Raw genomic sequence first — 26719 nt, 5'->3', positions numbered from 1 at the left:
CTGAGCATTTCAGTTTCATTTTGCCTGCTTGCACTTAACATCGAGGCTTCAACTGTACAAGCAACCTAATGACAGCATCCATACTGAAGAGTTCTTGAAATTTGCAGAGGAAAACTGCAGCTTATATTTTTCACCATCAAAGCAACCTACAGTCATTGCCCTCCCCCCCGGACAAAAATAATGTAACTGGTCTGTAATAATGTAACTACAGATTCAGTCAAGACCTCTTGCAGAGATTTGTTCTTCTGCGTCTAACTCAAAACAGTAAAAACCTAAAAAAAAAAGACCTGCAGCTGCTAGAAATCACAAACGAAGCCAGAAATTGTTGGAAAATCTCAGCAGGTCTAGCAGAACCTAGAGAAAGCAGGGTTTAGTGACCTTTCTTTAGAACTGGAAGAAATAGCAGTTTTCCATTTAGTGGAATTGCTTATGCTGTGACTAGGAAAATTCTGCAAACTGAATCTGTTTCTCTGGTGTTACTTTAAAATACCATTGGTAATGATGTTTAGAAAGAGAGAAGTTGTGAGCATGGGACATGCGCCTCAAGCGTGGCTCAGCAAAACAAAAGTCTAAAATCTCTGCTCTAAGTCATGTCTGACAACGCCAATTGCAGTATTGCTTCATTACTTCGATATTCTCCATGTCTTGGGAGGAAGCCCACATGCCCATGTATTTTACTTGCATTATATTCCCTGACAGCTATCGTTTATTGTTGCTTGAAATAAAACCAGAAAATGCTCAGCAGGTCAGATGACATTCACAAAGAGAATGGATTTAATGTTTCTGAGCAGTGACACCTTTCATCAGAACTGCCATTTTCAATGTCTGAATCACATTGATGTTCAACATCTTGGCAGATCTCCATTTTGACCATTAGTTCTTTTTTTGTTTCCTTGCATTTTACGATGAGATGCGTTTGCCTTTGTTCCACACCTTAATCTAATTTGTTCGCATGATCACGTGTTTTTATAACTATAATATTTTTACTAAACAATGTGTATTTCATAGATGATTTGACTGTGGTAACGTTGCAGCAGAGTCTGATTCTGTCTTTGCAGGCCTTGTAGATTACGACATGTCTTTTGGAACTCTGCTTGAGTAGTGTTATGCTAGGTATATTGGATCAACAAACTGAATTTTTTATTTCCATGAGAAGAAAGAATAGCCCATACACTTTCTTTATTATTTATTCATGGAATTCGATCATCACTAGCAAGGCCAGTGTTTATTCTCCATTACTAACTGCTTTTGACAGGATGATGATATATGTACACCAACGTAAATGAAGGAACAACAATATAGTTTGTTAGAATGTTTGTAACGTGGAGGTGAGTTTGAACATGGTGGTGTACCAATGCCCTGGCCTTTTAGGTCATGCTGAGCCAACAGGTGTTCTAACACTGCCGACATTGTTCATGTGGCCTATGGAAAGTTCTTATCCAAGTCATGAAAGGAGTAGCACAGAAAGCTAGGTTGATATTGGATCGATTTATGCAGAACTGCTTGGCTAGAACCAGTTGTTCACCAAAAGCAAAGTGACAGAGGGCTGATCCTCAGGATGCAAGGAAAAGCAATGTTGGAATGATCATTTTAAAGTTTTAAATGAAGGGAAAGGGTGAGGATGTGATTTTGGGAGGTTGGAGGGAAGGAAGAGAGAGAGTGGGTCAAACAAAGGTCTAACAGACTACTCCAGGTAAATTGGTGCAAGGTGCAGAATGCCTGCTGTATGGGTGCGCATACTTTAGGGGCAACAAGCCAGTTAAGTGTTGAGACGGAGAGCATGTTCTAGGAAAAGAAGACTTTTGTGTGAAACATGCCAACACCCTATAGGACTATTCAAAATGGTAGAATGAGTCACAACAAGCATGTGCTCATCTGTGTGAGAGAGAGGCAGACAAAAAGTATGGGAAGCACTGAGGAAAAGAGGGAATGAGGAGTAAGAAACCAGGCAAACATCCACCACCCCTGCCACGCCTTCTATTCCTCCTCCGCAAAAAAGCAGAATGGAAGAGGAGGAAAACTTGGTTTGAAACACAACCAGCTTCTGACTCATTTTGAAATGAACTAGAGCATGACCACCTGAGTGTGCTATACCAAAGGGAATGCAAGAACGTTGATAGTTAAGCTCAACTGCTTAGCATGACATCACTTCCCCCAGTTGCTAAGTGTGGTGCTGGAAAAGCACAGCTGGTCAGGCAGCATCTATGGGGCAGGAGAGTCGACATTTCAAGCATAAGCTCTTCATCGAGAATCGTTCCTGAAGAGCTTATGCAAGAGATGTCAACTTTCCTGCCTCTCGATGCTGCCTGACTGCCTGAGCTTTTCCAGCACCACACTTTTGATCTAGACTTGTCTGCAATGTCTGTGTCTCTTGCTCTGCTTCTTAACCAAAATGGCAAAAAAATTCATAAGTCTGATCTGCAACGGTCAGCCTCTTTTTAGAGCCCATTTTTATTCAGTACTCATTAATTTAACTGATCAATATGCTGCTTTGGAATTTTCTGTTTAAATTAAGTTTTACAATGCTGTGTCGATTCTGTCCCTGTACCCCTCTGCACAGTTATACAGACTGGAAACCCACCCTTCAGTCCCACTCATCCATGCTGACCAATTTATCCAAACAAAGCTAATCCCACTTGCCCCATATCCTTGTATGCCTTACCTATTCATGCACCTATCCAAAATTCTTTTAATGTCATAACTGTACCTGCTATTTCCTCTGGCAGTTCATTCTGCAATGAGCCACTCTGTGTGAAAAAGTTATCCCTTAGGCCCCCTTTCTTTAAATCTTCTCACCTTGGAAATATGCCCCCTTGTTTCAAACTCTCCCACCCTGAGGTAACATTTGTTATTCACCTTATCGATACCCCTCATGATTTAATGAAAATCCAGAGACAGTATATTCCTGTTAGAGCGAAAGGCAAGGCTGGTAGGTGTAGGGAATGCTGGATGACTGAGATATTGGTCAAGAAAACAAAGGAAGCATATGTCATGTATAGACAGCAGAGATCAAGTGAGTCCTTAGAGTATATACACATTAGGAGTACACTTAAGAGGGCAAAAAGGGGACATGAGATAACTTTGGCAAATATGGTTAAGGAGAATCCAAAGGGATTTTTAAAATATATTAAGGACAAAAGGGTAGTTGGGGGGGAGAGAACAGGGCCCCTCAAAGATCAGCAGGGCAGCCTATGTATGGAACCAGCGGAGACGGGAAAGTTATTAAGCGAGTGTTTACTGAGGATGAAGACATGGAAGATAAAGAAAGTTGGGCAATAGATGGTGACATGTTGAAAAATGTCCATGTTACAGAGGAAAAGGTGCTGGATGTCTTAAAACATACAAAAATGGATAAATCCTAAGGAACTGATCAGGTGTTCCCTGCAACTCTGGGAAGCTGGGTAAGTAATTGCAGGGTTCCTTGCTGAGATATTTGTATCATTGATAGTCACAGGTGAGGTGAGGTGAGGAAGAGTGGAAGTTAGCTAACGTGGTACCACTATTTAAGAAAGGTGGTAAGGACAAGCCAGGGAGGTATAGAATGGTGAGCCTGACATCGGTAGTGGCAAGTTGTTGGAGGGACAGGTTTTACATACATTTGGAAAGGCAAAGACTGATTAGTGGTGGTCAGCATGGCTTTATGCATGGGAAATCATATCTCATGAACTTGATTTGAGTTTTTTGAAGAAGTAACAAAGAGGATTGAGGGCAAAGCGGTGGATGTGATCTCTATGGACTTCAGTGAGGCGTTTGACAGAGTTCCTTATGGTAGACTGGTTAGCAAGGTTAGATCACGTGGAATTCATGGAGAACTAGCCATGTTGATAAGAACTGGCTTGAAGTTAGAAGAAAAATGCTGGTGATAGAGGCTTGCTTTTCAGACTGGAGGCCTGTGACCAGTGATGTGCCCCAAGGATTGATGCTGGGTCCACTGATTTTCATCATTAATATAAATGATTTGGATGTGAACATAAGTACAGCTAGTAAGTTTGGAGATGACCCTGAAATTGAAGGTGTGGTGAACAGTGAAGGAGGTTACCTCCGATTACAACAGGATCTTGACCAGATGAGCCAGTGGGCTGAGAAGTGGCAGATGGAGTTTATATTCAGATAAATGCAAGGTGCTGCATTTTTTGAAGGCAAATCATAGCAGAACTTAAACACTTGATTGCAAGGTCCTGTGGAGTGTTGCTGAACAAAGAGATCTTGGAGTGCAGGTTCATAGTTCCTTGAAAGCGGAGTTGCACTAGATAGGATAGTGAAGGAGGTGTTTTGTATGCTTTCCTTTATTAGACAGAGCATTGAGTATTAAGTTGGGAGGTCATGTTGTGGCTGTACATGACATTGGTTAGGCCACTTGTGGAATATTGTATGGAATTCTAGTCTCCCTACTATAGGAATGATGTTAAGAAACTTGAAAGCGTTCAGAAAAAATTTAAAGGATGTTGCTAGTGTGGGAGGATTTGAGCTACAGGGAGAGTTTGAATAAGCTGGGGCTGTTTTCTCTAGAGCGTCAAAGGCTGAGAAGTGACTTTATAGAGGTTTGTAAAATCATGAGGGTCATGGATAGGATAAATGGACAAGGTCTTTTCCTTTAGTTGGGAATAGGTTTAGGGTGAGAGGAGAAAAAAAAATTGAGACCTAAGTGGCAGCGTTTTTACACAATATGGTGCGTGTATGGAATGAGCTGCCAGAGGAAGTGGTGAAGGCTGGTACAATTACAGCATTTAAAAGGCATCTGAATGTGTATATGAATAGGAAGGGCTTAGAGGGATATGTGCCAAGTGCTGGAAAATGGGATTGGATTAGGTTAGGGTATCTGATCGAATGGATGAGTTAGACTGAAGCGCCTGTTTCTGTGCTGTACATATGTCTGACTCTGTGGGAAGGTTGGTCTAGCTTTGGTGGTAGAGGTCATTACTTTGGAATCTGCCCTCAAAGGAAACATGGTGAGTTGCTGAGTTGTTATACGAACTACTCATTTACATTGGTGGTGAAGGGAGAGAATATTGAAGGTGGTGATATGGTGCCAATCCACCATGTTATCTGGGATTATGTTGAACATCTTCAGCAATGTTGTAGGTGCATTCATTAAGACAAACAGCGAGTATTCATCAGATTCCTGATTTGTACATCGTGAACAGGTATTGGGAAAATAGTAGTGTTTTACTCACAATTGGATTCCTAGCTTCTGACCTGTTCTTGTAGCCTCAGTGTGTATTGAGTACTGTGTGTAGATAAATAAGTTTTGTTTTGTATCCACATTTTAATTGCCTGAGGACAAGAGAAACATGTTCTACTTTCTATTTATTTTCTTGTTGGTCTTTTGCTTCTGCTAGTTGATTGTATGTGCTGATAGGATATGTGTAGTGAGATCCTCCAGCTGCTTTGAACTTGAAAATTTGTAGAACTAGCTGGTCTTTTTGTTTTGCTAATCAATCCTGCTTTTACGTCGTTGAAAATAAAAATCAGTAGTTATAATGGGTGACCCACTGATATAGCCTGGTTTGCACCATAATACCAATTAAAGTCAAATTAATACTAAATCATCCCACCACAATCTTGGTCCATAGCCTGGGGTTTCAGAGGCCAGCTGTAGTATTTATACAACTGTTCTAGCTGAGGTACACTGACTCATCACAGATCAGGAAATGAGCCTTCTTTCTTAGACTAGCTCAGCACCATAGTGAATTTACTCTGAGCCATTCATTGAGCCTTGATGTCTATGTATTGTATTGGCCAACGAAGGTTAGGACCACGTTGATTCTGATCTTTCGGCCAGTGCGGCTGGTTAATGTGCTTAGTACTGATATTGTATTGCGTCTCCTTTTAAAGGCAAACGGATACAAGTTGAACTCTCCAAGAGTCGGCTGCGGATGCAACCCGGGATGGGCGAAAAAAACGGCTGTTTTCGCTGCGGGAAAGAAGGCCATTGGTCTAAAGAGTGCCCCAAAGATCGCGTTGGTCTCGATGGCAATTTTGATGGCGGCTATTCACGCGATTACATAGATCCGTTTTCGATGACCGCGCGGCCTATAACTGCGTACGGAGAGCGCCCACTTTACGATGATCGATTCAGGGTTGTCGATTACTACGAGAAATATCGGGCAGGAGCATATGGAGCGGTGGGAGATCCTTACAGCCGGGCAGATCCATTTTCGCCTCTTGGCACTTCCCTGCGAGATCGTATTCCCGCTGCGGTAAACCCCTACGAGCGGCGGCCACTGCCAACTCCCACTACTTATTATGGTCGCGACCGGAGCCCTTTACGTCGTCCACCACCCATGCCTGCTTTGAGCACTGGATATGGGTTTGAGCGCACAGCAGTTTCTACAACTATGTATAACCCTACAAATTCTGCAGCAAGAGATTCGTACGCTACAGCCCAGTATTCTGCAGCCCAATATTCTGCCGCGCAGTACTCTGCAGCACAGTATTCTGCTGCACAGTACTCTGCAGCACAGTATTCTGCAGCACAGTATTCTGCCAGCCAGTACTCTGCTGCCCAGTACACTGCTGCCCAGTACTCTGCTGCTGCAGCAGCTGCTGCCCAGTACCCTGCCACCCAGTACTCTGCATACTAACTGAAAGGTGAGGATAATTTATCTTTAATAAGGCGGTCAGTGTTCTCATTAGCTGTAGAAGCATCTACCTCATTCAAGGGCCTCTTGAGCATGAGTTGTGATCTATCAAATGCTTTGTGCATATTGTCTCTCCAGCTCTGTGGCACATTCTTGAATTTTGTTTGTTGAGATCCGCTCATAATAAAAGCCATAAAGGTTGTCTTTAAAAAACATTGATATCAACTCCAACAAAGTACTGTTTGCACTTGTGGCAAGTCCAGTCTTGTAAGCATTGAGGACTAAAGTTACTGTCGCAAACAAACTTGAAGTGTGCAGGCCCCTAAAGTCTTCAGAACAAGTACTGCACTTTGATTAACTAAAATGGTACCTTGCAGCATGCTACAGCAGAGCACGAGTACATCTGCTTTTCCAACTGTGGCCAATCTATTCACCCCACATAGATATTGCATAGTGTTCTGGGCCAATATATGAAGAGTACTGGCCTCCGATGACAATTCTATGACCACACTGGCCAGCCAAAGATTAGCTGTGCCTAGGGGTATTATGGACCTCTGTCGTCCAAGTCAGAATTGCTAGGCCGATCTTAGAAGAAACAACCTTCTATCGAGACAGTTTCTTTTCCTTTGTTTAGCCTAAATCCAGACTATATGATCCCTTTTGTTTTCTCCAGTTGAGAAAATGCCATGTAAGTATTAATGACCTATTGGCAGGTCAAGTCAATCTAAAGCTAGGAAGAATGGGAGCAAAGGTGAGGACAATTGGGAAATAGTTGTCAGTAACATCAAACTGTACTTCAAAAACCTCAATTTGACTGATGGAATTATACAAAAGAATTGAGGTTAAAAGAGGAATCAGGAAATTTGTAGAAGCATTTATTCAATGTTCTATTTTTCAGAAAAACTCATTGATTCTTCATAATTTAACAATGAGATGCTTAGCAACACTATTTAGTACATTGTAATTTGACACTACTCCATCCCTTGGTAAAACAGTAGTTGAGACTAGGAGCCATCCAGCAATCTAAGCATGTTACTGTTGTGTCAGCAGTTATTGGATCGCAATCGGGTATAAGATCCCTGACTGATTAGTTCTAAATTTTCCTTTTGGTTCTAGTACATTGATTTTGAGATCAGCTGTAAAATTTCTACTTCTTCTAGTGGGATGAGATAACTAACTTGACATAAACTGTGATAAACTTGGAACTTCTTTTGTATGGCTCAGTAGCACAGTAAATTGCCCAGTACAGCATATGATTTTCATATGGCCACACTAATGAGAACAAGTCAGAAATAAAACTGGAAAGCAGGTTGGAGAATGGAAATGTTAGTCTTCCCCATTTTGCTTCACTGTAAATGCATGGCAGGGGAATACTTGGGTTGATTTTTTTTCTTCCAAGCAAATTAATGTAAATATTAGTTCAGATTAATTGAGGCTATCACCAGGAGTAAGGAATTACTAAAGATCAAACCACAAAAGTACTTGTGTGAGAAACCTGAAATGAACCGTTCCAAACAACACAGATTGGAACCAAAAATTTAGTTAACAGTTTCTAAATGACAATTTTAAGCCAGTAGACATCTAGTCCATGTTGGCAGCAGTTGTATGGTTTTGTGTGGAGTTTAGGGCACTTTTAAAGAAACTTCATTTTATCTTAAGTGCCTGTAACAATAGTGGATGAGGGCTCTCCATTTATTCTTGATGTCAATCTTGTGAATCCAGCTGAAAAGTGTTGCATGAAAGCTTGATTACATTTGGTTTTGCTGTGGTTCAATTCTAGAGCAACAGCTGCAATTTAGACTTGCACTTAAACAGATCAGTGAATGGATAGTATTTATTTAGTGTGCATAGTCTCCGAGCCAAGTTCTAACTTAATAAGTAGCTAGATGAAGTTCTTTAAGCTAGCATGAGTAATTATGAAAGCCATTGCGTTATACTCTAGCAGAGGTCACGCCATACGCCATTGAAGATGATACCTATTTCATATATCTCAAGTACAGTTGATGCCCTATGATTCTGATCTACTTGATATTGATTGAGCGGTTTATTGAATATGTTCCAGTATGTCTGACAGTTGGGAATTAAGTTTGAGCCTGGAAAGAACACCATTGCCAGTGTGCTTTCTTTCATACTGTAAAGTCATTGAATAGGAAACAAAAATGCCTCACTAAAAGTATTTTGATTTGTTTCATCTTATAACTGAGATATCTAAGCGATTGGTTACCCCCGTGACAGATAATGAGACATCATTGGGTTCATTGATTGAACAACTGCACAATTTCAGATAGTTAATGCCAAGTATAGTTTGATTACACATGTTGTCAGCTAATAGTCATTTCATTATGGTTAGTCCAAGTTTGAGTATTATACAGAAATGTGGCTATCACAGTGGCACAAAATGTTTGAGAAGTCACAAGTCCCAGTTTGAAATCAACTAACTATATGCAGATTGAACCTTAACTTGGGACTGGCCTTGCTTAGCTACACACTGGATTAACATGCGAAGCTTCATGTGAGTTAATGTTGTGCACTGGGGAAGTGGGATATTGCTTTTCTTCGTGTTAATTTGTGATGAAGTGCTCACCTCCCTCAACTGAAGTAATGTTTTGTTTTATTTATGTTATCTAACTAACGTACTATGTGTAGAGTATTCAAACAGTGAAGCACAGATTGTTTAATGTAAACAGTCTCCCAGTTTCAAATTTGTGTCTGGGAACAGCAATCACTGGTGTACTGTCGGGTCTTGAAGTTTGAAAAGTGAGTGCCCTGACTCCTTCCTCACTGCACCTGTCACTGTTGGTATACATTTACTGTAGGTTCAGTCCTAGTGTCAGTAATCTTAATCAATATGTTGTCGTGTCCTGTGCAGTTGTAAATTGGATATCGTGATTCTGAATAGATTTTCTGGCTGACTGAGAGTAGGGACTAGAGCTCAGTTCTCAAAGTGGTATATTTTGAGTGGTTTGCACCCATGTGGTGATGAGGTGAAAGGCCTGTTTTTAATCAATCTGCAATGTCCCTTCTTTCGCAGGTTTGGTTTGCATCGTGACGAGAGCCGCGGGTCCCTTGGTATGTGCAGAAACTCGGGTCAAATGTTTTTTGCTTATTGATTTTAACGTGGAAGATATTAGTGAGACACTAAATCTAAATATCGTGTTAAATTAGCCACTGACTCGACTATCTTCTCAAACTGTGACCAAGTATCTTTAAATTTGAATTTTAATTTCTCTTTCTGGGTTTCTTCTTTTGTGTTTGGTGGGAATGACTCATGTAATTGTCAATCGTTTAAATTTGAACCTTTTGGATTTCCTGTAATCTGATTTACAATAAATAATGAGTACTCAGCCTGAGCGTGTTGCGTCCATGTGAATCTACAATCCTGACTTACTGCCCTGTGCAGGTACTGGGCAGAATAGTTTTCTGATATACTTATACACAGATTCAGCTCATAGCATGTGTTTAGCCATGAGTCAGTATGCATTTTAATGTTGATCTTTATAGATGTTGTGCTGTGCCAAATTTACGGCTCTTATGTTGCGTAGAATTAACGGAACAGGAAAAGCCCATTGGCTTGTCTGACAAGCCTGTCTATTTTTCATAATTCATTCCACGTACTTGTTGCACCCTTGAATCCACTTTATCTTCAGTAGTCTGTTTATCCGCCTTTTAATTGTCAGCATAAGTAGATGTAACTGGCGGGGGGGGAAGAAAATAATTCTCTGTGCTACCCCTTATTGTTAGGGAGTCAGTCTTCCTCAAGTGAGTGTGCACATGTTTGACAGGAGCAAAACCTGCTTTGTATGTGACATGTCTTACCATTGTATAACTTGTCATCATCATTGTTTGGACTCATCATTGAGGAACATCAATAATATTACTTGAAAAATAATTCATACCTTCAGGAGTGAATTGGGAAGAGACGAGAGTGAGCAACATGCTGTTACAAAATTCCTCAGTACTCCTATTCTATCTAATAATATATTTCTATAGGTAAATCGTTCTGAGGAACTAAAACAACAGTGTGCAAAGTAATGTGAAAGAATAGAAATAAAGAATACAAATTTTTTGATGTTAATATGAGCTTACTAGCAGTATGCACAATTAATTTACCTTTCTGATTCCTGTGATAAAACAATGTTACACTCTTCAACTCTTTAAATTATACATTTCAGGTAATGGAATAGGCCATGAAATTAAAAGTAAAGTTCAGTAGATGCTGAATACATGTTGAAATACAACGAATGTTCGAAACATTAGATCACTCAGTATCTGAGAAAAAGTTAACGTTAGGTTAACTAAATCAAACTTAAAACAATGATTGGAGGAAAAGGTCGAAGAGTGAATAGTTTGCAAGTACTGCTTATTGTGCATCACAAAAGTTGTTTTTGAGAGACCCCATTTAACCAAAGTAGTTCTTGGTAGTCAGTGAATTGATGCACTCAGACTTTAAAATACTTTTCTTAAATTATTCTTTTTGCAGAATAGGTGAATGTTGATTCAAAATTAGTTGTACTTCAAATTTGATTATAGGTGAGATCTGCAAGACTTAATCAGATAACACAAGAGGCATTGGGAGCTGTTCTACCTGATAAGTGACTACTCTATGCTCTACTACATTTGGAGACATTACTTATTTGCAAATACATCTACCTGCCACTTCAGATTCAATTATGATTACTTTTCATAAATCATTTAAATTTGTTAATGTTACAGTTTGAAATAATTGGTAGAACTAGCAAACTAATTGTTCCATCTTCATGCTCCTTTTCATCTCCAAAGTCCCCTAGTTGTGCAGTGGCATCCCAAGTACATTCCCATCTTTCCTCAAGCTCAATGTTTGAATCACCAGTGTTTTGCTCTGCCACGGTACCAAAATGGCTGTTATCAGTGCAAATGACATGCCATGTGACTGACAAAGCTAAAAATTTCCCCTCTCCATCTGCCTGCAGCCTCTGATAGGTTGAAAACATTGTCCTTATTCAGGACCTCTACACTGTAATCCTTCTAGGTGGAACTGTTCTCACATAGTTCTTTTCTTGTCCATCTAATTGTAGCCAGAGAACCACTTCTGGTGGTTTCAGATCCACTTCTCATCTTGTTACCTTGCTGTTTCTGTCCCCTGTAACCGGCAACATGCAAATGAGGAATAGGTGACATAATCCAATTGCCGTTTTCCTCGCATGCTTTGGCATTCAATGCTAGCCCACAACCATGCTTCTTGTCTCTTCCAATGTTGCTAAACTATGAGGCTATTTATCCAACATTTACTGGTGAATCTGTGGATTAGCAGAAACCTTCTTCACTTAAATATTAGAAACACTGAAACCATTGGAATGGCAACTAAAAGCAAGCTCTGTTTGCTTGACTTATTCCTAACTTTGGACTCATTCCTTTTCTGTGGCAGTCCATCTTAGATTCAGTCGGTCTATTTGCATCCACAGTGTCACAGTTGATCTAGATGCAAGATTTTGACTTTACCTTCATATCATCAGTTAGACGACTTATTTCCAGCTTGATACTTATCTCCTGTTTAGTTTATCTCCTGCTGAAATCCTCACCTCTGCCTTGATTTCCTATGGTCCATTCCAATACACTCCTGTTATTTTTCCATAATCTAAATTTCATACGCTTGAGGTTATCCAAAACTTTGTTGCCCATGTTCCCAATCGAGTAGTTTGTCGATTTTAAAGTGTTCATTGCTGTTTTCAAATCCCTGTCTGACCTAGCCCGGTAGTGATTTTTTTAGATTAGATTACCTACAGTGTGGAAACAGGCCCTTCGGTCCAACAAGTCCACATCGACCCGCTGAAGCGCAACCCACCCATACCTCTACGCTTACCCCTTCACCTAACACTATGGGCAATTTAGCATGGCCAATTCACCTGACCTGCACATCTTTGGACTGTGGGAGGAAACCGGAGCACCTGGAGGAAACCCACGCAGACACAGGGAGAATGTGCAAACTCCACACAGTCAGTCGTGGGAAATGAACCCGGGTCTCTGGCGCTGTGAGGCAGAAGTGCTAACCACTGTGCCACCATGCCGCCCAACAATAGGATATAAATATTTAATGTGTTGGCCTAAATTATAAATCTCATAATGTTTTACGTTTTAGCTATGTATTGACACATTTAACTGAATCAAGCTTCTTTTGTAAATAGTGTAAAGGAATGAAGCAAGATCCAGATTTATTCTGCAGTTGAAGGATACATGTCATTTCTGATAGAAGAGTAGAGGGACAACTTTACAAGTCTGATTTTCTGAGTAATGTGGTCTTTATGCGCTTGAATTTCTAACAAGTGCCACTAGTTGACAACAGCGTTGCAGATTTTTGCTTCGACATGGCAGAGTTGTTCAGTGGCCTCCTTGTGGTCGGTGATGACACATATTGAATGCTTTGCGATCTACTTAGATTTTTCTGAAAAACAGATTTTAAAATGACAAATTTAATGTGTACAGGTGTTAAAGTTTCTCACTTTAACAATGAATTCAGATGATATATTGAACTAACTTGCTGTCATTTTAGTCACATATATACCTCCATGACTAAGTTAAATAACTTTGTAACTCACAGGCATTGGAGCAATGAGCCTGCTTTTAGAGAACATCTTTAGTTGGCCAGAACACGTCAACTTGCCTCTTCAACATCAGATTATAATGATGTGGAAGAGCATGCATGTGCATGTGCAGGTGCAGAAATGCTTTGATGTTGAGAGTGATGATATATGCCTTTCTAACCAAAGTTTTCTGTGCTGTCTAAGATTGTTGTTAGGAATGAAGAGTCCTGAGGAATCTTTCTACATTGTTCCCATCAAAATTAGATACGAACATCAAAATTTGAGACAAACATCAAATTATAGGTTGGATCAACTGAATCACAGTAACTGATAAATCTTTCAAATGCCAGATAAAGTACATATTGTTGTCTTCTGCTGCTTATATTTTTCTGGAGACTCTGCATGTTGATGTTGATATTTATTTCTTCAAGTCTGAACTATTTTTTCCCTCCTCCAGACTTGTATTATTCTTTAGTAGTCTCCAGTTTAAGCCATTTTCAGATGATGGATGCATTCTTTGTTCTTTCCCTCTGTAGCTGATGTGCTTTCATGCGCGTGGTCCTTGTATTTAATACCAACTATACCCTTCATTTTTAAACTCTGTATTTAGCTTCTAGTAAACGTGTTTAAAATGAGAACAGCCTGGTTGTGGATGCAAGTAAAAATTTGATTCCATTCGTTTTTCCTTTGATACTTTTTTGTCAATTCAGCACAAAATTCAGCTCCTGTTAGAAAGTTTTGTTGTTTATGAATCAAGACATACTTCTCCACGGTCAACTATTTTCTGGAGTAACAGACATGCTTGGAGGGATTGTTCTTGGCAAATTCTGCCTTTCCAATTGAAGATTTCCTTAGTAAGATTACAGATCGTCATCATGAACTTTGCACACTTTCTTTTTACAAATTTCACTTCTGGCATCTACTGAATTGGAGGTGCACCTCTTAACATTTTTGGCTCAAAATAATAATCAAATTTACCTATGTGCTATTGACTGAAAGGGCAACTTTTTCACGCAGAGGGTGATGCGTGTATGGAATGAGCTGCCAGACGAAGTGGTGGACGCTGATACAATTACAACATTTAAAAGGCATCTGGACTGGTATACGAATAGGAAGGTATAGAGGGATACATGTCCAAGTGCTGGCAAATGGGACTAAATTAGGTTAAGCTATCTGGTTGGCATGGACAGGTTGGACCGAACAGTCTGTTTCCTTGCTGTACACCTCTGATTCTATCAATCATGAAGTCAACAAAAGAAGCATGAACGCACAAAATCTGATACCCAACCAAATATGATTATATTCGAATACATGCTAAAAGCTTGGTCAGAGGCGATACTTTGGGTAGGAGATTGTGGTATATCGGAATTCCAGAGGTTAGAACCAAACTTAAGGTTTTAAAATGCATTTTTCTCGAAACTAATTGTGAAGACTCTGCACTAAATGCATAATTGCCAGTTGTGGAATTATTAAAATTTGGGATGTGCAAGAATTTAAAAATCAATAAGTGCAGATATCTTGGGAGGATTGTAGGACTAGCTGAAATTGGAGATGGAGACCAGTGAGACTAAGGAACAATTTAAAAGTAAGAATGAGGATTTTAAAACCAAAGTGTTACCCCAATGGAACTAGTGTAGGTTATATATGAATGAGGCTTGATGCAGCTTGGAATATGGGTTGAATTTCAAATGTGCCTGAGAGTATGGAGATTGTGACATGTAAAGTGCATCAGGAGGAATTTAAAACCTTTGCAATGTGGTCGTGGGTGAGTAGGATGATGGTTATTTTTCTCTAAAGTTTCACATTAGTAAACTGTTGAGCTTCTGCAAAAAAAACTTACACCTACTTCATCACATTGATTACTACTAGCTTGTTATTTCCAGATTTAATTCCAGGTTCCTGACATAAATAGTGTGGTGGTGTTCCAATTCTGGAATTTTGATCGCAATAAATATTCATGTCTAAAAGGTGTTTATTGGATGGAAGTAAGGAGGTAGTGATGTTCTTACGCACCTCTTGCCTTTCTCCTTTTAGGTAATGACTTACTAGTTTGGGTGATGCTGTTAAAAATTCTTGAGTTGCTGCGTAAAGTTTGGATAATTAGATAAAGTGCCAATCAGACAAAATGCTTTATCCTGACTATCACTGCATTTTTCAGTACTGTAGCCAAAAGCACCTAGGTAACTGGATCCCATCACAGTGCTGACTTGTAGCTTGATTTGGGAGGTTAAAACCCGTGCAAAATGATCAAGCTGTCAGCCATTGTTATTCTTATGACTCAAGTCAAGTGTCCAAGGAATCTTTTAGGCTACAGAACCCTTGTCATCCATTGTCATGTAAAATAACATTATTGTAACAATTGTATATTTGAAATATATTATAGTCCAGATTGCTTGCCTGAATAAATTATTACTCTACCATTTAATGTTGATACTTGTAGCGATGAAATATCGAAAGGTATCCTCATAGCTCATAAAGCTTGATCAAAATAGGCTCTTCTAGTTCTAATAGCATTTTTTTAGAAACCTGGCATGCAGTGCTGATTGGAACAATTACAGAGGCCAAAAGTAAGAAAGTGATGGCCTAACGAGCTGTACTAAATTCTAATTGTGGATTATTGTCTTTTTTAAGGTTATCGCTCAGATCCTTTCTTGCGGGTCACAGCACACAGAGAGTTAATACTGGTTTCTCCTGGCTGTTCTTGCAAGCTAAGGATGTACATTATTCTCTGGTAAGCAAAAGGTTTGCTACACCTCTGAGACTTGGCTCATATTGGGCAAAAGGGAGTATGGTATTCAGGTCACATTGATAGCTGACAGTACACAATTATCAGTCACTGTAGATGAAGTAGTAACTAGTTGGGAGAAATCTTAGTGAATTTATTTTGATTTACTGCTTCAAAAGAGGCATAGCCAATTCCTTACACTTATGATAATTATGTATCCAAGAGCTTGTGGCATAGGTAAGACTGCATGGGCTGGTCTGGAGTAAATAAAAGAGCCATCAAGAAGACCTAGTTGAATCTGGCATCATGGTGCAGTTTACCTCTCTTCACATATGAGTGACTGTGTTTCAAACATTAATGTTACTTTTTAAAAAGTGGTGAAAGTGAAGAATCTTTATTTTAACATTTCAAGAAAAGTAGTGAAATTTACAATTGCAGGAAGGGAACATTTGCACAAACTCAATCAATTTTAGTTAGACTGTACTTCTCCACATAGTCTGAGCTTTGCCTCATGATTTGAATGATCATTGTTTCTGTAAATCTGGAATGCATGAGCAAGATTTCTCTGGTCATTCTGTGTCTCACTACATTTGCCTAGATATTTCCGGTTATAGCCATAATCTCACTCCTATGAAATGATCGCTGATGATATACCCAAGTAGTATATTCAGCATGAAGATTCAAACGTCTGGCACCATTGTTTTTCACACACCACCTATGACCTCCCCTCCCCCCACCCCAAACTTCTTTGGTATCATTGCCATAAATACGTGCACATCCTCCCAGAGTTGATTGTTTCTGCATGCTTCAAGCTAGCTATTTGAATGTTACCAGTATTTCCTGTTCACAGCTATGCCTGTATTTTGTACTCTAATTAACCCTTTCCATGGTGTAATTCTCAACAGAGAAATATTTTGGCTGTCTTGTGTTGATTTTAAAATGCTTGGCTCATCTACAAGTCCTTATATAGCTGACTTCTCCAATTATTTTCAATCTTGATCAGTGCCAACATATACTCTCCACTCTGTTAAGTTTCATGTGCTTTATTCTCTTCCCCTCACTCTACTGCTAGTTTTATTTGCCACACATTCTCCAGTGAAATGATGCTCCATTTCTTCCACCTTCAAAGAACTTGTAAGAATTTAGTTTTTTGATTGTGTTTTTCCCATCTTACTTTTCTCTTCCCTCCTCCACGCTCTCTAACTACTTTCTCTTCCCTTACCCCTTCCCCATCCCCATTGATTTCTGTGCTCTTAACCTCAGTTTATGCAGAGACTTATTTCAATTTGACTAAAGAGACTTTTATGATAAGTGCAGGTGCCTCTTTGAGATTGAAACTATAAAGTATCTTTGGTTTGGCACCTGAAACAAGTTATCCAGATTATCAGTTGTGACTACAATACGAGGGCTTTAAATGCTAAGCCATGTAGGAAAAATCATGCATATCAACCCTTTAAACATGGAATATATTAAGAAAATTAATATTTTTAGTGATTACTTCAATGCAGAAAGTCCATTGGTGGTACAGAGTTTAAATATCGCGGTAAGTGGAGAAATACTGCTGAAGCTTTTAACTTGTACTCATCAGTACAAAGACAGGTATGTAAATCTGAATTTCAAACTGTCACACAATCTATGCTACAGGAGAAAAAGGTGTTTTTTGATTATAATTGCATGAGGTATTGCCACAGAGAGAGAAAGAAATTCACAAAAAGGTGCAAAACCTGAAAATATGCCTTCTTTGCAAAGAAGTGAGCTTGCATAACAACGTAGCAAGTGTAAAGAAGCCATTTTATGAGCTCAGCTGCTTAAATAATGTTGATTTAGTGTAACTATTAGTGCACTTGAATTGTCGAGTAATTACTATCTAATCATGTATGAAATCTAACATTTTGTTTTGGGTTTTGTAAGGGCAAGCTGGTTGAATATGCCTGTGGCTCTACCTGATGTGAATGGGTGATGAAATATGTTTGATTCGATTAGCCATTAGTTTGTCTTTTCTTTAAGAAGCCTTGATACAATTAGTGCAGTTAAAGTGAAAATAAATAAATTTTAATGTTAAAATGTCCATGAAGAAAACTACAGATTTAATTTGTGTTCCCTCACATACCTTGTTGGTTGTTAAGAAAAATAAGGTTCATCTTTTGTTGTTTGGCGGAACCTATAGAATATCCACTCTTCCTGCCTATTCATAGAGTCATAGAGATGTACAGCACGGAAGCAGACCCTTCGGTCCACTCGTCCATGCCGACCAGATATCCCAACCCAATCTAGTCCCACCGCCAGCACCCAGCCCATATCCCTCCAAACCCTTCCTATTCATATACCGGTACAAATGTCTTTTAAGTGTTGCAATTATACTAGCCTCCACCACTTCCTCTGGCAGCCAGTTCTACACGTGCACCACCCTCTGTGTGAAAAAAATGCCCCTTAGGTGTCTTTTATATCTTTCCCCTCTCACCTAAACCTATACCGTCTTGTTCTGGACTTCCCCACCTCAAGGAAAAGATCTTGTCTATTTACCTATCCATGCCCCTCTTGATTTTATAAACTTCTATTAAATCACCCTCCGCCTCCAAAGCTCCACGGAAAACAGCCCCAGCCGAGTAAACCTCTCCCTAATGCTCAAATCCTCCAATCCTGGCAACATCCTTGTAAATCTTTCTGAATCCTTTCAAGTTTCACAACATCTTCCCGATAGGAAGAAGAGCAGAATTATATGCAATATTCCAAAAGTGCTGGACATCGATGGGAGCCCAGGCACTGTCTCCAAAAGACTGACCGCTTTTTTTTTCTTTCTTTCTCTCTCTGTCTCTCTGTGTCTCTGTCTTTCTCCCGCCCACTTCCCACACTTCCCTTGGAGTTCTACACAGTCATGTACCCTAACCGCCCCCTCCCCTTCCCCAGATATTCTCTCCAACAAGAAGAAGAGAGCATAGATTTAAAGTGATCTCAAAAATCACAACACCGGGTTATGGTCCAACAGATCTATTTGGACGTACAAGCTTTCGGAGCATTGCTCCTTTATCAGGTAGCTAGCTTACGAAGGAGCAGCACTCTGAAAGCTTGTACATCCAAATAAATCTGTTGGATTATAACCTGATGTAGTGAGTTTTAACTTTGTCCACCCAGTCCAACACTGGCACCTCCACATTAAAGTGATGAAAAGGTAATGTGCAAAATAGCATCTTTGCATAATGAATAGTTAAGATATGGAATGCCCTGCTTGGAATTATGTTGGAGGCAGATTCAATTGAGGCATTCTAGTGGGCAGTGGATATGTCGTAGCAATTTTATTTAGATTAGATTAGATTCCCTACAGTGTGGAAACAGGTCCTTTGGCCCAACTAGTCCACACCGACCCTCCGAAGAGTATCACCCAGAACCATTTCCCTCTGACTAATACACCTAACACTAAAGGCAATTTAGCTTGGCCAACTCACCTGACCTGGACATACAGTCAAAGAGATGTACAGCATGAAAACAGACCCTTTGGTCCAACTTGTCCATGCCCACCAGATATCCCAACCCAGTCTAGTCCCACCTGCCAGCACCCGGCCCTTATCCCTCCAAACCCTTCCTGTTCGTATACCCATCCAAATGCCTTTAAAATGTTGCAATTGTACCAGCCTCCACCACTTCCTCTGGCAGCTCATTTCATACATGTACCACCCTCTGTGTGAAAAAGTTGCCCCCTAGGTCTCTTTTATATCTTTCCCCTCTCACCCTAAACCTATGCCCTCTAATTCTGGACTCCCCAACCCCAGGGAAAAGACTTTGTCTATTTATCCTATCCATATCCCTCACAATTTTGTAAACCTCAATAAGTCACCCCTCAGTCTTCGACGCTCCCGAGAACATAGCCCCAGCCTGTTCAGCATCTCCCTATAACTCACATCTTCCAATCCTGGCAACATACTTGTAAATCTTTTCTGAACTCATTCAAGTTTCACAACATCTTTTCGTTAGGGAGGAGACCAGAGTTGCATGCAATATTCCAATAGTGGCCTAACCAATGTCCTGTACAGCTGCAACATGACCTCCTAGCTCCTGTGCTCAGTACTCTGACCAATAAAGGAAAACATACCTTCTTCATTATCCTATCTACCTGTGACTCCCATTTTCAAGGAGCTATGAACCTGCACTCCAACGTCTCTTTGTTCAGCAACACTCCCTAGGACCTTACCATTAAGTGTATAAGTCCTGCTAAGATTTGCTTTCCCAAAATGCAGCACCTCACCTTTATCTGAATTAAACTCCCATCTGCCTCTTCTCAGTCCATTGGCCCATCTGGTCCAGATCCTGTTGTAATCTGAGGTAACCCTTCAATTTTGGTGTCATCTGCAAACTTACTAACTGTACCTCTTACGCTCGCATCCAAATCATTTATGTAAATGACAAAATGTAGAGGACCCAGCACTGATCCTTGTGGCACTCCACTGGTCACAAGCCTCCAGTCTGAAAAACAACCCGCCACCACCATCCTCTGTCTTCTACCTTTGAGCCAGTTCTTTATCCAAATAGCTAGTTCTCCTTGTATTCCATAAGATCTAACCTTGCTAATCAGTCTCCCATGGGGAACCTTGTCAAACGCCTTACTGAAGTCCATATAGATCACATCTTCTGCTCTTTCCTCATCATTCTTCTTTGTTACTACTTCAAAAACTCAATCAAGTTTGTGAGACATGATTTCCCACACCCAAAGCCATGTTGACTATCCCTAATCAGTCCTTGACTTTCCAAATACATGTACATCCTGTCCCTCAGGATTCCCTCCAACAACTTGCCCACCACTGCGGTCAGGCTCACCGGTCTATAGTTCCCTGGCTTGTCTTTACCGCCCTTCTTAAACAATGGCACCACGTTTGCCAACCTCCGGCACTTCACCTGTGTCTATTGATGATACAAATATCTCAGCCAGAGGCCCAGCAATCACTTCTCTAGCTTCCCACAGAGGTCTCGGGTACAGCTGATCAGGTCCTGGTGATTTATCCACCTTTAACCGTTTCAAGACATCCTGAGTGTGTGGCTATGTAATTCCTTAAGAAATAACTGTCTTTTAAAATAGTTTTGACCATGGTGGTGCTTAGAGATCTGGTGTCTTTATTTTTCTGCATTTCACTTCTGACTAAATGTAGCAAAGACTTTTTGATGTTACCAGACTGAAGTGTGCAGACACAAGAACATAGAATCTACTGAACAAATGGATTGTTTTATTGTTGTTGCATGTACCTAGATACAGTGAAAAGTGTTGTCTGCTATACAGGTAGATCGTACTGTACAAAGTGCATCAGATTAGCGGAGCAGATTGCTGTTTTGCAGCTGCAGTGACGGTACAGAGAGAGAGAGAGAGAGAGAGAGATCAGAATTAACAATTGAGAGATCCATTCAAAAGTCTGATAAATTAAAATTATTTGAAAATAACTGTTAATTCTAGACGCATTCATTCATACAAGCCTGAAGTCTGGATGCTTTCGAAAGCCATTTTCCAATCTTTTTGTGCTAGCTCTTAAACATTTATTTTGGCACCACTCGGCACCTTTGCCCCATTTTCAGCCATATCCTAACCTCTAGGCTGGTTGAAAATGTTTTTCCTCATGCCCAATTTGTTTCTTTGGCAATTGGACCCTTTCATTCACCATTCTTCCATGATGGAAATAATTTCTCCTTATATACAGACTGACCAGGTCTCCCTCAATTCAAACTTGCTGTTTATAGTTTTGTCTTCAGGGAATGAGATCCTTCATTGTTTTTTGGGTCAAAATCTGCAAAATATCTTTCTAACTGCCTTGGGTACTTGCGCCTCGAGTCCTACAGTCATTCAAGAAAGTAGCTCATCACCGCTATCTCCAGAGTAATTAGAAATGGGCATTCGATACTGGCCTGACGAACAATGCCCACATCCCATTAACAAACTCCTTCAAAAAACATTTAGTTTGAGCAGGTTTCCTCATTTTGCTAACAGATTACAATAAAGTAGAGCTATTGTTGCCCTTTTACAACTGGGATCTTGCTACCAGTTCAGAATACTGATTTTTTTTTTCTTGATGCTTGCAAAGGGTACATACGAAAATGATTTTGCTAGACTTTTGTTTGGCCCTTTTGAGGCAAGGGGTACGCAACAATGGCCTACTATAAAGTTGTAGCGCAACTCCTAATAATATGTACAGTTGGTGAATTTCAATGTCATGCTAGTTTTTGATGTAAAGTGTTCATGTTAATTCTCAAGTTATGGGGAAAGCCCTACAACATGATATCCATGTTGTAGGGTTGTTTGATGTACATCATTAAAGCTGTGCCTGCCCACTGCATCTAATTCACAGCTTATCTAATTTGGTAATGTTTACTTATGCACATTAGATGAATTAAAATGCTTCCTCCAAGCTGTCTGATTGTCTAATTTGGGAATGCTTTGTGAACAGATTTTTTTTAATTACGTACAACTTCTGACTTTAGGTGAACTTTAATGTAAGAGAAATGGCTTCTCAGCTCAATGTCTCATTGGCAATGTGTAACAACTCACAACGGGGTGAGGTTTGAATTGGTACAATGTGAATTATTCTTAATTGTATAAAAGTTAAAGTTGTGAATAAATTAGACTAAAGAAATATTGTAGATCACCTGACTTTTATATGTCTTATACTGTAAGATTTTGTGGTTTTCAATTATTTCTTTTGTTTTTAAAAAGGCTCTTAAGTTTTCTGACACTTTTATTTATTGTAGTTCAAGCATTTATCATTCCTTTTGGATAAAGTAAGAGGAATGGTGAGTTTACATACTACTGGATCATAGGGCTACTTTCATTGGAGAGATATGACTGGTGGTGATTTACTATGAGGGTCGCAACACCTCGGGTAAGGGATGAGGTCAAGAAGGAGAGTCCTTCATGATGGCCTCTGCCTATGCAGAGGAATTAGCCCACGCTGTTGATGTCAATCTGTATTGCAAACCAGCCATCCAGTCAACCAACTCCCTTTGGAAAAATGCTGTATAATAGTTAAATGAATTGTCTCCAGGAGATATTTACTCCTTGAGTCAAAGGGGTAGGAGGAAATTAGAAATACAAATAGTTACAGAAAAGAATAAGCACACTTAAAGGGTTACTGAAATAAGAACAGAAAATGCTACTGGAAATACTTAACTTTAACAGTATTATCAAAACACCTGACGAGTTAACTGTTTTTCTCTCTCCACAGATACTTGCTGGCATGAGTATTTTCAGCATTTGCTATTATTATTTCAGGTGTCCAACATCCACAGTAATTTGCTTTGAGTCATCAGATTACATTTGATTGGAGAAATGTCCACTTTTATATCCCTTTATTCTGAGATATTAGAGGCCAAACCTTTGTTTCATAAAGGCAGCAATGGTGGGGCTAGCCAGAAGACTTTATTTTTAAGTATGTTACATGAGACAATCACGCAACCATGTTTCTCACACAATAGCCAGAGTGGTCGAGCAAAAGGGGAATTTCTGACTTCACTTGCTCCTGCTGCTTGTACCAACTCTTGCTTGGAGACCTTGTGTTATGTTGTGTCATGTTACCTGTGTTATAGAATCCTCGCACTTTCATTGTAGTTCATCTACAAATACTGTGTGACATATCTATCATCCAACTAAACCTAGATAAGCCTCATTCCTGAAGAAGGGCTCATGCTCAAAACGTCGATTCTCCTGCTCCTTAGATGCTGCCTGACCTGCTGCGCTTTTCCAGCAACACATTTTCAGCTCTGATCTCCAGCATCTGCAGTCCTCACTTTCTCCTAAACCTAGATAAGCCCCTATTTTTGGTGCCCTCCACTTTGCTTTCTAGAAGTGCTCTCTAGAATTTTAGCTCTGTTCAAATGACCAAAATACTTAATGCATGCTTAGTTATGTGTTTGCTGATTCAGTATTGAATAGGTAGGTCCTTTTGTTCACCCGTGTAGGAATTCAATTCCTTCCCAGTGAGCTGCTTGATTGTTCATATATCTTTCTCTCTCATTTATATTCCATCAAATGAGAGAGCAATTGTTCTGAGATGGAAGAGATTTGATAGGGACAGTAACTGTTTCCTCTGAGGGAAAACCAGACCAAAAGGTGGTATTGTAAAACTAGAGCTAAGCTTTGAGTTCAGAAACATCTTTTCTACAAAGAATAGTGGAAATCTGAAAGCCATGCCTGCAAAATGCTGTGGATCTTGGGTCAATTGAAATTTAAGATCAGAATTGATTTAGATTTTTATTACATCACAACATTGAGTGGTGTTCAGTTTGGGGTGAATGGTGTTTCGAAATAAGGTAACCATAATCTCATTGAATATTGGAACAAGTTAAAGTGAGGAATAGTCTGTTTTTGTTCCTATGTTCTTGCTAAATGATTCACCAGCCTTGTCAATAAAACCTGTTTACCTCTTTGCCTCCTTGTACAGTAGATGTTTAAACTATCTTCATTATTTTCACCAAGAAGTGGTGCTATTCTGGCTAATTGGTGTTGTTTTTAAATGTCACATTAAGCAGTTTCAAAGACTACATCAGCTAGCTTATGCAAATTTATTTATTTTGCAGGTTTTAAAAAAAACTATGAAATGGTTTGGAACAGTAACTTATGGCTCATTCACAATTCTTTCTCTGAAGAATTGATTTAAAAACACTTGGACAAAAATAAAGGTGGATTGATTTGGTGTTTTGGCTATTGGGCTGATTGGAGACCTTGTTGGTGCTATGATAAAAATCTGAATATGTAGGCATTTGTCTTGTTCTGTAGTAACTTGTTGTATTAATTCACTCAATAACATTAATACTCAGATTATCACTCTTTGGTCACATGCAGTCTGAAAAATTAAAATGGGATCACATTGGGAAAAGGTTTGATAAAGACAACAGTTGAACTCGAGAGCGAGAGAGAGAAAGGTAGACAGCTTGCGCACAGAGCAGTGTTGTCATCAAATTCCATGCAGAAGCAGACAACACATCTGAAGAAATTATCAACAACGGGAAGCATGTTGTGGAAAAAGAGAAGATTTTTAGTGAACTACAGAGGTAGTATTTGATGGTGGGAGGAGGAAGAAATGCTCAAGATTCTCCAGCTTTATGGGTAAGAATTAGCCAAATACCATAAGTCCCAGTGCACTGGCCAACAAAGAAAAAGTGTAGTTATGATCTGGTTGACCATGTCAAATACTGGAGGAGAGGAAAATTGTCTCATGGTCAGCATGGAGGCTCAGTGGTTAGCACTGCTACCTCACAGCAGCAGGGTCCCAGGTTCGATTCCAGCCTTGGGTGACTGTCTGTGTGAAGTTTGCACATTCTCCCTTTGTCTGAGTGGGTTTCCACCCACAGTCCAAAGATGTGCAGGCTAGAAGAATTGGCTGTCTTAAGTTGCCCATAGTGTTAGGTACATTAGTCAGAGGGAAATGGGTCTGGGTGAGTTAGACTTCAGAGGATTGGTGCGGACCTGTTGGGCCGATGGGCCTGTTTCTACGTTGTAGGTAATTTAATCTAAAAAACTACAAATTATCCTGGCTGTGCTAATTTTGGGGTGGCACGGTGGCTCAGTGGTTAGCACGGCTGCCTCACAGCGCCAGGACCCGGCTTCAATTCCCACCTCAGATAACTGTCTGTGTGGAGTTTGCACATTCTCCCTGTGTCTGCATGGGTTTCCTCCCACAGTCCAAAGATGTGCAGTTTATGTGAATTGGTCGTGCTAAATTGCCTGTAGTGTTAGGTGCAGGGGTAAATGTAGAGGAATGGCTTGGGTGGGTTGCTCTTCAGAGGGTCAGTGTGGACTTGTTGAGCTGAAGGGCCTGTTTCCACACTATAGGGAATCTCATCTAAATCTAATCATGTCACTTAAATCTTTGAGGAAAGATTTAGGACTGTAGTGAGGATAGAAAATATTTTTGTGTGATTTGAAGTGGCACGACACATGTTGGAACACTTGGCTAACATACTGTCATAAAGATTAATTAACATGTTTGGGTGACAGTTTTAAGGTAAACATGAAGGTTTTTAAAGAGAATATCATTGTCACTGCATAGGATATACCTTTTAGTAATGCTATTGAATATTAAACAATTAAAACTGACCAGCAAGGCTTGTTTTCGGACCATTTTTTTAAAAAATTGACTCAATTTTACACACACACTGCCAGTTGACGATAGTATGCTTGAAGAGTTTAATTCAACAGCCAAAAAAGTACTTAGAGCACACAATACTGTCTCAATGTATTAGCGATATTGCAATTATTGCATCTCTTCATTGAAACTTTTCCCTGCCTAGATGATGGACTATAACTGCATAGTAGGGAAAAGTAATCTTTTTATTAAGAGCTTTCATCTCACTGAGGAGGCTTCAGCTTAAACTTCTGCTCACATTTTGACAATTCTGACCAATTCCACACAGTACCTGAGACAATACACGTGATTCCAGAACAGCGAACAACATTGCTGAGAAAAGAAACATTTTGTTGAAGCTTTTGATTTTGCAGTTATCGGGACATTTCACAAATACCCCAGCATAAAGGCAAATGATATATTTGCACTGCATGAGAAGTGTACTGATTGTCAAGTGGAGTCTGATTGATAGAGATGTTGCCAAAGACAGATTGTTAATTGGATGACAGACTGTTAATTTGTTTCAGTTGTTTAAATTTTAATGAGGCAGGTTGACTCTGGTCATAGAACTGCACTGAAGAATGAACTAGAAAATGGTTGCTGACTAGTTTGGTTAGAAACCGGTGCAAAGTGTACGTATTCTTTTGTCTGCAGAGAAGACAGTTTTAGTATTAGTATAAGTATCTTCCAGTATGAATAAGTGCATTACCCAGCAAGCCCATCTGATGATTACAGTTGTTTGCCAGCATAATTATCCATCCA

General features: G+C 39.8%; 1 protein-coding gene across 9 annotated transcripts in view; it reads left to right on the top strand.

Annotated features, from left to right (window-relative positions):
- LOC132832449 (RNA-binding protein 4B-like) overlaps positions 1–26719 on the top strand; it is a 119874-nt gene that overhangs the window by 23956 nt on the left and 69199 nt on the right. For 4 of the 9 annotated variants that reach the window (XM_060850454.1, XM_060850456.1, XM_060850455.1 and 1 more), the window contains exon 5: positions 15770–15869. The exons of 1 other annotated variant lie outside the window; for it this stretch is intronic. In XM_060850454.1, the coding sequence (XP_060706437.1) occupies positions 15770–15869 (100 nt within the window). Of the gene's footprint in view, positions 1–5835; positions 6592–9612; positions 9929–15769; positions 15870–24410; positions 24454–26719 lie in introns of those variants that run through there. 4 more of the 9 variants (XM_060850449.1, XM_060850448.1, XM_060850452.1 and 1 more) reach the window with 3 other exon arrangements.

This window comes from Hemiscyllium ocellatum, chromosome 35 (assembly GCF_020745735.1).
Source record: "Hemiscyllium ocellatum isolate sHemOce1 chromosome 35, sHemOce1.pat.X.cur, whole genome shotgun sequence".
In the NCBI taxonomy this organism is placed as follows: Eukaryota; Metazoa; Chordata; class Chondrichthyes; order Orectolobiformes; family Hemiscylliidae; genus Hemiscyllium; species Hemiscyllium ocellatum.
The sequence above is the reverse complement of the archived record's forward strand: the minus strand, read 5'-3'. Positions and strand labels throughout refer to the sequence as shown.